The sequence below is a fragment of the Sander lucioperca genome, chromosome 14 (genome assembly GCF_008315115.2).
Source record: "Sander lucioperca isolate FBNREF2018 chromosome 14, SLUC_FBN_1.2, whole genome shotgun sequence".
Classification (NCBI taxonomy): domain Eukaryota; kingdom Metazoa; phylum Chordata; class Actinopteri; order Perciformes; family Percidae; genus Sander; species Sander lucioperca.
The window spans coordinates 18316270-18327840 of record NC_050186.1 but is presented as its reverse complement, the minus strand read 5'-3'; the positions used below and the strand labels follow the sequence as shown (position 1 = coordinate 18327840).

At 37.9% G+C, this 11571-nt stretch overlaps 2 protein-coding genes across 3 annotated transcripts; both read right to left on the bottom strand.

Annotated features, from left to right (window-relative positions):
- Positions 1–169: 169 nt before the first annotated feature.
- On the bottom strand, positions 170–2523 carry LOC116047235 (cell wall protein DAN4-like). Its single transcript, XM_031295885.2, has 2 exons — positions 2169–2523; positions 170–1002 (listed from the first exon to the last, which is right to left on the bottom strand). The coding sequence occupies exons 1-2, from the start codon at positions 2220–2222 to the stop codon at positions 214–216; spliced, it is 843 nt and encodes a 280-aa protein (XP_031151745.1). The 5' UTR covers positions 2223–2523; the 3' UTR covers positions 170–213.
- A 1812-nt stretch (positions 2524–4335) lies between these two features.
- LOC116047236 (salivary glue protein Sgs-3-like) lies at positions 4336–6132 on the bottom strand. 2 transcript variants are annotated; one of them, XR_004895083.1, is made up of 3 exons: positions 5866–6132; positions 4426–5258; positions 4336–4353 (listed from the first exon to the last, which is right to left on the bottom strand). XR_004895083.1 is itself a non-coding variant. In XM_035991799.1 (2 exons), exons 1-2 carry the CDS (start codon positions 5923–5925, stop codon positions 4773–4775), a joined length of 546 nt encoding a protein of 181 aa, XP_035847692.1. In that variant the 5' UTR covers positions 5926–6132; the 3' UTR covers positions 4422–4772. The 2 variants fall into 2 exon arrangements, 1 of the variants encoding a protein (XP_035847692.1); XM_035991799.1 differs by lacking the exon at positions 4336–4353 and having other exon boundaries at positions 4422–5258.
- Between the last annotated feature and the right edge of the window lie 5439 nt (positions 6133–11571).

Here is an 11571-nt window from a genome sequence, read left to right as displayed (position 1 = left end):
AACAAATGCCTTAAGTTCATTAGGATACACAGTTACAGTAATTTAAGAACAATCTGGACATTTTATTCATACTGTACATACTGTAGATTTTACTTGATTCTTTAGTACCTTCTTTGGACCTGTGTTCAGTCTAACTCAACCTTCATTTACATGCAGAATCATTGATACATTGAAGAACAAGAGTCATTTATTCCTTTAGGCGAGTTTTGCAGCTCAGCAGCAGAGTGTGTAGAGCAACAATGTCGCAACAGAAAACAGCAGAGAAGCTTTGACTTCTGAGCCTCCATTGTCTATGGTGGTAGTTTTGGTGGTTGACGTTGTCATTGTGGTCATTATTGGGGTGATAGGCGTCGTAGTGGTTGTCTGAGACATAGAGGTAGTGGTGGTTAGCGAAGTGGTTTCAGTTGTTGGTGTTGGGGTGGTCATGACACTTGTAGTAATGTTTGGGCCGACAGTTGTGGTTGTTGGGGCAACAGTTGATGTGGTGGTTAGGGAAATGGTGGTAGTCGCTGGCGTTTTGGTGGTCATACCACTTGTAGCGATGCTTGGGATGACAGTTGTAGTGGCTGTTGGGGCAACAGTTGATGTGGTGTTTAGGGAAATGGTGGTAGTCGTTGGCGTTTTGGTGGCCATACCACTTGTAGCGATGCTTGGGGTGACAGTTGTAGTGGTTGTTGGGGCAACAGTTGATGTGGTGGTTAGGGAAGTGGTTGTACTCGCTGGCGTTTGGGTGGTCATACCACTTGTAGCGATGCTTGGGGTGACAGTTGTAGTGGCTGTTGGGGCAACAGTTGATGTGGTGTTTTGGGAAATGGTGGTAGTCGCTGGCGTTTTGGTGGTCATATCACTTGTAGTGATGCTTGGGATGACAGTTGTAGTGGTTGTTGGGGCAACAGTTGATGTGGTGGTTAGGGAAGTGGTTGTACTCGCTGGCGTTTGGGTGGTCATACCACTTGTGGTCGTTGTTCCATTGGTAGCAGCAGACGGAGTGTTCCCTTGAGCCTGAGTGGTAATAGAGTGTAAATGTCATTTAAATCAGTGTAAGAAACAAAAGTTATAGTGTGTACGCCAACAATATTTCTGTTACCGTGGTTACCATCGATCAATGAACATGATTTACCCAAGTCATTGTGTTAGAGACTACTTATTTTATTTTTTTTACTGGTTTTCAATTATAGTGCTGTCCTGTCCTGTAAATTCCAGTGAATAATAATACATTAGCTCTGTTTTCCCATTGCAATGGATTAGAGCAGAGATCTTCAACAGGGGGTCCGTGACCCCTAGGGGGTCCTCAGAGTTAGTGCAGAGGGGCTGCCAAATTATGTTAAAAAAAATATTTTTTGAAAGTTTCTTTTTTCAAAAATGTAAATGTATGAAAATATACAATGATATGAATCCAGCATATTATAGCAAATTTAAATTGGCCTCTTTGTGAATTAAAAAAGAAATTAATTTACACATAAGAAGATAAACTTACTATACTATAGGTACGGTAGCCACTATGGTAACCATACAGTTCAGTTTAAGGCGTCACTGTGCCTTCCACATATATGTTGTGATGTATTAATAATATATTAATCCATTTATTTTCATCCATCCAACCTGGTTTAACATGCAACTTAATTTTATACAATATATGTTCAGTAGTAGGGGGTCCCTTCTCTGTCTCTCTTTCAACTAGGGCAAGGCAAGGCAGCTTTATTTGTATGGCACATTTCAGCAACAGGGCAAGCTAAGGGGTCCTCGGCCTAAAAAACGTTGAAGACCCCTGGATTAGAGATTCATTTCTGTCCTTTTGCTAACCTGTAATGTATTCCATCAGCACCATGTTTCTCTGAAAATCCTAATGATCAAACAATTTGTGGCAGTAACAATAAGCATTTCTCTATGACAATTACAGCAGTATAATACATATTTAATGGCTGTCAAGACCTATTAAATTACATGGAAAACAAACTTATCTAACCTTTTCAGGACAATGAGACAAGTCACGGGCTGACTCAACCCCTCTGACTTTTCCAAAATTTTTAAGACACCTATTTATTTATATTTGTTAGTTAAATCTTGTTATGTGCAAAGTGCAAAGAAAAAAACTATCTCTACAGGGATGGTAAAGTAGTTTGGCATATTTTCTTGAAGAACAATTCAAAAAGTGTATAGGTAGTTACCATTGCCAGTGCCAGCAGAGCCAGTATGCAATATCCCAGAGCCAACATCTTCATGGTGGAGAGCCGAGAGGAGGCAGAGATGCACCAGAAATGTTACTGAAAATATTCTGTTGCACAGACAGCAGGTGGATGTGTTCTCCCACTATAACCTGGTCCACTTCTACTTTCTTCTGGGGAACTGACATGAGACTTTTTGTTCTTGCTTTTATACAAAAATATCACCTTTCAGGAGGGGTAGGTGTGAAATTATGACGTACAATAAGACCTGGCACTGCATCCAGGAAGTTGTTTGGGGAGGTGTGTGTGTGTGTGTGTGTGTGTGTGTGTGTGTGTGTGTGTGTGTGTGTGTGTGTGTGTGTGTGTGTGTGTGTGTGTGTGAAATGCATGGTTCTATGGACCTATAACACACAAAGTAATAAGTGCTCACCATTCACATTACACTTTATTCCTGTTAATTAACATGTCTCAGATAAAGAGAAGTTAAAAATGTAGGTAAGAGGTTGTACTCGCTGGCGTTTTGGTGGTCATACCACTTGTAGTAATGTTTGTAAGTTAAACATGTATTGAGTTAAATGCAATCAATCTTCACATTTTTTATGACACTGCTCAGTTCTAAGGAAGTATGAATTCTTATAATATGATAGCAATCCCCTTCAGCTAACTCCCCAATAATTACGTATCTTCCTTAACCCCAAATTTCATACTTGATGTGCATTTTAGAACACATGGCAACTTTAGGAAACATTAAAGTCTAAATTGATTATATTCTCTTTGTTTTTGGTGCTCACAATGATGGAAAATATTCTACTTCCTCCCTGTGATGACTGATCTGGTTAAATTTGAACTATGTGACAGACTGCTATATAAACTTCCCTGTATTGATGTAGCTTTATGTTAATGTTTTATTTGAAAGCCTGTTGGTGCACTCATGACCAATAAAGATGACATATCCTGGTTAAAAATTGACAAATTAATGATCAAATAGGTACAAATATTATTTCCTCATTATTTTCCTCAACACTTTCAGTCACAGGATAAAGGTCATTGTCAAGATTTTTCTTAGAAAAAGTCCTTGAAACCCTAAGTGTATGTGGTTTTTGATCAAGAGACAATCTCCAAACTCTGCTACTGTCTTTAATTTGCATTCTGTATCATGTGGCCGTGCTGACAGTTTTTTGTCATTACTTAGAATTCCTCATGGGGGAGACAGAAACTATGCGCTATAGCTTTAACATTGCTTTAGGTGTCATTAAAGGTCCACATATCACCATGTTTTGAAGGTATGTTATTTTTTTCTGTTGAATATTGTATTACTTTACTCTTTTATTTATTTGTATACTGTATTATTTTACTGTTTCATTTTTTGCAACCTGTCAGAGTCGACAGAAGAGATTCTTTTCCTTCATTTTACTTTTTTCAGCTGGAGCCTCCACTGGGAGTCGTAGCACAAAAGCATGAATGACACTTTTGTGGTATAGTGATACCATCTTTGTCACTTTTATTCTGTTCTTCTGTCACAGACTTACTGTAATAGGCCATCATACCATACAATGTAAAATTTAAATCTGCTACTGTATGTGAGCTAATATGGAAATTAGTCCCACAATATTTAATTTGTTATTACCTGAAAGTTTCCTTTTTAAGGGAATATGAAAAGAATTGTGATGTTAAGTATTGGCTGTTGAAATATATGTGGGTGTTGGCTCAGTATTTGTATCAAATTATCCTTATAACACATAACAGAAGCTTGTGTATCTCCCAGCCCCGACTCCTCAAATCTAATTTTTACACAATACATCGGCCGATTACTGTGTGTAGTGTACCACGGCAACAGAAACTTGATAGATCACAGATCAAGCATGTCATATTTTACAATGTTTTTGTTTTTAATCGCTATGCTTTCAAGAAATGTTCACCGTGAAAAAGAAAAAAAAGTTTTAACTTATTTCTTTCAAAACACATAATCATATATAAATATAAATATGTTTTTATTTGTAATTTTTCTATATATATATATATATATATATATATATATATATATATATATATATATATATAACATACAGTAATAGTACTATTTTTTTCAATGTTTATCGTTTTTTTGGACATACCAAGAAAAGTTTGTTGAAAATTTCTTTATTAGGAGTAACCCCTTGAGATGCAGCATCTCGTTTTCGAGGGGGTCCTTAACAATAAATAATTAAACAGTACAATCATAATTAGACACAACAAAACGAAAACAGACACAAAAACAGACAGACAAAAAAAAAATAAGTATTTCAATTTGATTAAATAAAAATATATTCACGCAGGACAAATAATAAGCCTACAGTATGCACAAAGGGTAAATTTGACTTAGGATATGCTAAACTCCAATACAGATCAGGCAGCAGTAATCTCTTAAAATGCAAACAAACATGCTTTAACTCATTAGGATTCATAGGCATCGGCTTCATCCTTCAAAGAATCTGATTGAGAATCTGTCAAAGTTGTTATCTGAATGTTAATTAATAGCTGGCTCTGTCACTGGGTCTCTCGCTAATCGTTTCCTAATTTAATAAACCACAATTTAGTTTAACACATACAACTCATGTATGTCCTCTATTACCAAAGTGCTCGAAGAACAAGTGATCCAAACAGCAGACTGACAGAGGTGAAGATGTGGCTCTGTCCATTCTTTGTAGTCATGCTCACTTTGGTCGTCATCAATGTGGATTTGGTCACCATCGTGGGGGTCTGGCTACTGATGGGGTTGGATCCTGTGGGGTTGGAGCCTGTGGGGTTGGATCCTGTGGGGTTAGAGTCTGTGGGGTTGGAGCCTGTGGGGTTGGATCCTGTGGGGTTGGATCCTGTGGGGTTGGAGCCTGTGGGGTTGGAGCCTGTGAGGTTGGATACTGTTGGGTTGGAGCCTGTGGGCTTGGATACTGTGGGGTTGGAGCTTGTGGGGTTGGATCCTGTGGGTTTGGATCCAGTGGGTCTGGAACCAGTGGGATTGTTGTTGTTGTCAGTGGTGGTATAATTGGATGGCCAGGTTGTATTGGAGGTGTTATTGTATGGCATCTCTGTGGTGGTACTACTTGATGGTGAAGTCTATGTGACGAAGGATAGAGGAGGAGACAAACAGAGATTTATGACATACCATGGTATTGTATATTAATGCCGCGGAGCATAATATTGTCTTTTATATTGTTAAAAATACTCCATGAATGCATGTTCCAAATTTGCCATTGTTTTAAATGACAAAATTGCATTAATAATGAAAAATTCAAGGGCAGGATAATAAAAAAGGTTTGACATGTCACTGTTATGAATAAGTCTTATGGGTTAGTGAATGAGGGAACAAAACTTCACGCCATAAAAACAGTTTTTTTCCCTCTGCAGTCAGCCCCCCCCACACACACACACACACACACACACACATACTATATATTTTTTGCATTCTGCACTCAACCCATTAACAGCTATTTTGTAATTATTTGTTTCTGTTTCTGTATTTATTGTTTATTTCATATTAATGTTTAATATGTTTGTTTATGCATGCATCAATCACCAAAGCAAATTTCACGTTAGTGTAAATTACTGTGGCAATAAACCCTTTTCTAATTCTGATTCTGATACAATCCAAAGTTTCTTCTTTTAGATTTAGGTTTATACATCTCCCCGTATATGTACTCAACAGCCGGTGAAGAGATTTTACCTGTGCACAGATGAATCTCAGCAGAGTCAGGAAAAACAGCCCCAGGACAAGATACTTCATGTTGGATGAAAGATGATTTCTTCTTGACGACAAACAGACAGGTGGAGATATCTTGCAAAAGCCTCACTGTTTTAACAGCTATTTAATCTTCCTTTTCTTTTCAATCAATTTAATTTGTCACATGAAATCGTATGAGGTACAATTCCAGTCTGGCCCAGTCATACACTTATGTATCCTTGCCGAGAGTTCTGTAAAAAGTTTTTTTTCCAGAGGCTGACCTTTTATAAGGCATTCAGATTTTTCACCTGATACCTGTTCCAGGAAGCCTTTCCTCAGTCTCCACCCCGGCTGTGAACAACAAATGTAAAACCTCACACTGAGGCAACTGAAACAAATTCAGATATCAATGTCAGAGATACTGTCTCTGCTGTCTTTATTCAGCAAAGTGCCTCCAACTACCTAACTACAGCTATTTGTGAGTCTGTTATGGCTGTGATTGTCTGTAGAATCTAGTGAGAAACTTACTGATTATTACTTAAATATAAGTAATATCCTGAATAGCTTCACCTTGTTGAATGAAGTGTAATGTAAAGCAGAGTTCCACATTTAAATTGCATAGGGAAATGGCCCTCTTTAAAGCAGCCTTGGGGATCTTTATCCAAGTGAAAATATTTGTTACTGAAGAATAAATCAATAATCATACAGCTGATATCAAAGCTCAGTAGTTGGGCATTATTCATACACCTGTTGCTGCATTACAGTAAGCCACCAGTATGCAGAGTCATGAGAAAAAAACTAAAACTCAAACAGCCAACCAAAATGCAAATGGGGTGGCAGTTGCGACTCTGCCATGTCCATCAGTGTGTAGGTTTAATCCAGTTGTTTTGACATTTTCCCCAAGAGGTTCCCACCATTTCAAATAAAAAATACATTTAGAGTCCTATGGCAATTAATTACTATTTTATTTGCCAAAACATCCAGATACATGTCATATCCTGTGTCTATGTTTGCTATTTGGAATTGGAACAGTCTTGATCAAAAGCGGAAAAGAGCTCAGTGCGAACAAAGCACTTCATAGCATTAATATGACATATGTATGACAGCCACAGTGAGAGTCATTAAATAAGAACCAATTTGTATCTTAAGGAAAGGTGAATTTGTGATTTTTTTTGGTTTTACACTTTCAGGCCAATGCACCACAGATCAGAACAGAGATCGCAGGCACCAGGAGTTGACTGCAGGACCTGAACAAAGAGGCAGACGTCGCAGCTGAAGTTGTCATGGCTCCAGAGGACTTTGTGGGCTTCTGCGATGGAGTGATGGTAGTTGTGTTGTGTGAGGAGGTGGAAGGTGCTGGAAGTTTTTCGGAGGTTACGTGAGTAGAGGCATGGCCGGGCAGTGGTGTGGTTGCTGCTGCAGGTTGGGTGGCAGTTGGTTTGGTGTTGTTGCTGGTCACTGCTGCATTTGTGGCTATTATAGGATTCTCCTGTAAAAAAAAAAATAAAATAAAAAAACTGTAGAGCAAACACAGAGCACAGACTATTTGGGGAAAAGCGAAAAAGAAAAAGAACTATCTTTAGGATAAATACCACTCGAAGTAAGCGAGAAAACATGTACCTTTGGTAAACCAACCCTTTAAGAAACAAAAATGTAACCATATAAAAGATAAAAACCCTAAAAAAGCAGACAAACAGATGATACTACCAGACATAATGATATTTATTTATAACAGTAATAAGAAGATGCAATTATATTCTTATTACTTGGCTAAATTCTAAACACCAATGTATACTGCTATTATTTCCTGCCTGCAATATACTGTCAGTCAATGCCATAAAGCCGCAGCACACTGTCTCTGTGACAAATCATTCATTACTACACCATGTAAAGATCAAGCACCTGCTACTCCAGTACCCAGTAGTCCCTTATGTACTCCAATGAGTACATGAGGCATGAAGCCATGAACCATACTTTACATATTGCTGTAGTTGGTCAGGCCAGGCAGGTGGTTAGAGGCCTGCAGCACATCTCTGCCCTCAACTAATTGTACAGGATATGTGTCTCTGTTGTTTTTCATCTCCCCTTTAGTCCAAATCTACACTTTATTTTCCCTGATAGATTATCTAGTTTATCTGGAAACAGGAGCACTCCCGTGGCTGTCACCAAAGCTCCCTGCAGCAAAAGAAGGGATGAGTGATCAAGTGGTTTATCTGTGTTTTAAGCTCCCAATGTCTCCTTCCAGGCAGCGCTGCCTGGAAGGCACTAGGATTAGGCAATGGTTAGGATTAGGGTTAGGGTTAAGGTTAGGGTTAGGTGTCTTGAAGTCAACAGTTGCAGCACTGCCTGGAAGGAGACGTTGGGGGCTTAAAACACCATTGAGCGATCAAGTGCAGGTCTAATTTATTCTGTTTCAGAATTATAGCAGTGGGGGAGCTATGTTCCTGGTCATAATTATGGAGATGTGGAACAGTTAAAATTTAACATGACATGGTTAATAAAATGCATTGACTAACCCTCAAAAGCTTTTAAATTTGATATGCTTTTTTAAAGTAGTTACATATAATGAGCCAGTTTGTAGTAGTGTATTAGTGTAGTAAGTATTCAATGGTTTTCTTTTCTTGTTTAGGGTTTTTTAATGGTTAAAAACAAACTATAAACACAAAATCAACTGTTTCCAAGGTCAAGAATGAACTTTCAATTTTCACTGTTAAGCCAACATTGATAAGAAGTCCTTAAAGTGCTAAAGCAAAAACAGCTCCAGAACAGCTTGGACCTTGTGGTAACAACTGTTTCCAAGGTCAAGAATGAATACTTATTATTTTCATACTCATTTTATCATTTATTTCATTTCTCTTCTTTAAGTGTTACGTTTTGCAAGAGAGATCTTTTGTTTCAAGCAGAAAAAATGCTTGTTGTACCAAAGAAGCATTTTTATTTTTTCCATTTACCTCCATTTGCCTAGAGTTTGAGACGCATTTGAATGTTTCATTCACCTCAGATTAATTTGACTGTGGGAAGACACTTAGGCAGCTTTATTTGTATAGCACATTTCAGCAACATAGCAATTCAAAGTGCTTTACAAAAAAACGATTAAAATACAAGAATAAAAGTTACAGTGCAATATAAGAAATTAAACATTAAAGAGCCGTTAAAAACAGTTAAAAATATAAAAGCAGATAAAATATGAGATTTTATGGTGCTAGTATGGGACAATGTATAAGCCGTTGCTCTATACACGTAATCCACCCGCAATCCTTGCCGTTTCCAGAACGGGCCAGTCCCACCGGTCTTACTTTTTAATTTCTCTTTATATGCTTATGAAGATTTTCATACAGTTTCAACAATGCAACTTCAGTATAAGGTACTTAGTAGTACTTAATAGGTAAGGTACACTTAGGCAAGAAAGGCAGCTGTGCTTTGTGTTCAAAATCCTGACAAATCTGCTGTCCAAACAGTGTCCACTACTCAGAGAGGCTGAACTGTTTGGCCATCACTGGTCCATGAAAGGTCACTTGTCCCACAACATGTTTTTTTTTACCACTATCCAAAGTGTCCCTTACCTCAGTGCAGCCCAGTAACATGAAGGTCCAACAGATACAGATGACAAGCATTCTTGTATTCCCCATCTTGGTCTTCATTTGTACTTTACGGCTGTCCCTTTATACCTGCCAGCTCTCCATAACACAGATGCTGATAACTCTTAGTCGTCAGAGAGAGAAAAACAAACATACTGTATACATACTGTGCTCTGGAGCATTTCCAACTTGACCTGCAGTATTAATGATAAGCGAGAGCAGAGAAACAAATTGTGATTTGTAAATTAGAATCATGGCATGAGGAAAAAAGGCTTGTGTGTATCTGTCTTTCACTGTATTTTGTTAAAAGTAGATCATACTGAATGTCTTCTCCAAAGCCAGGGTTACATTTTGGTTTTTTACTCTCACCAATACATTCCCAGTTCAACCCTGGAGATTAAAGCACACTGATGAAATGATACTGAGGGGATTTGTGTCTGGGATTTGGACACCAAGGGCTGTCCCACATCGTACAGTAGTGCCATATTACAGGAAATATTACATTACTTGGTGTGCTGTGCACCTTTATTTTTCAGTAGTTATGTGTAACACTACCAGATTTTATTCCTGCAAAAATCCTTGAGACCCTAATTGTGCGTGGTTTTTGGGCCAAACACTGCTACTGAAAGACTTTAAACAGCATTTCATGGCTTTTTGGATGTACCTGTGTTAGAATAATTTCATTATCAAATAATAGAGAGGACCACCGAAGTTATATCAAAGTTCATTTTTACTTGTGAACACAAGGAGGCAGTTACAATACTCACAGCATGAGTACAGAAGTGACCTAACGAAAAGCTCTCTCCAGCCACTTTTTATAATACCAAGTGAAATGCAATACAATCATGATACACGAGTTGGTGTCGTCAGTTGTTATCTGGTAAGAGACGATGAAGTCTCCCTTATCTAGTCAGGGAGCACCTTTTCCTTCCTCAGCATCACACCGTGCTCCAGACAAGGACAAGACAGTGGCTCCCAGATACCAGATGGCGACAGCAGCAACAGTGTTTTGTCTTGTTATAATGCAAACTCTTTTAATAATAATCAGAGAAAAAGTATGTATCATAATTTTTCCCTACCAACCTGCCCTGATACACACTGCCAATAAACTCTTTTCGAAACATCACACTACACAAAAGTTGAAAACTCAACAAACCAATAAAATGAATTAAGTTAAAACAATTGACTTAACCAATAACATTATGTTCAAATATTATGGGCTTAAAGTGTCTTTAATCAATATTCTATTTTATTTAGTTTACCAGCCTGTAACCTTTCTGTTTCTGTTCACTCCCACTGCTCTCATAGCGTAGTTTTTGAGCCAAAGCAGGTAACTATTTTCAGTGAAAAAACACTTTGTTCCTTGTCTTGCTCTGATAAACTTTTTACTGTCCACTACCTGCCCAGCACCAAACAACAAAGAGATAAAGTTAGCAACTGATGTTAATAATAAGCTAAGCTGGACTTTTAGTCAAACCACAATTTTAAGTTACAAGACCTAACTCATAATAATAATAATAATAATAGCAAGATGATTTAAGTGAACCTGACTTAAAACTAACACTGATATAATTACACTGAGTTGCTGTAACAATGAGCAATGGATCACGTATGAAAGAGTCAAATGAAAGCATGGAACGTTGTGAAAACTATAAACTGAAGAACCCATTCCAAATTCCTCATTTACGTGCTGCTGTTTATTGTCATCAGTGTGTTTCTGTGTCTTTAATGCCTTCCTGCAAACCAAATCTCCCTCAGGATACTATAAAGGTTCTGCAGTGAGCACACACAACCATTATGAAAATAGCAAAGTACACAAACAAATGGAGGGAGACTTGAAACTGCTCAGATAAACTCGAGGAAGAGAAAAAAGACAACATAGGAAAATGTATCTAATTTACCTAAAAAATAGGACGTAACCACAGAAACCCGTCACAGGGTTGCTCTGATAACATAAGAATTCTTCTCTGCTTGCTTTGACATTTTTCCCAACCCAAATGAACATAGTTCTGATTCAAATTTGGGGAATAAAGCACGTTTGATTGCACCTTGCCTGTTGACTAGCAGCTGATGTGTTGGAATAACTGAAGCAAGCAGAATGGAATGTGCCACTGTGATGTTTAGCTTTTGA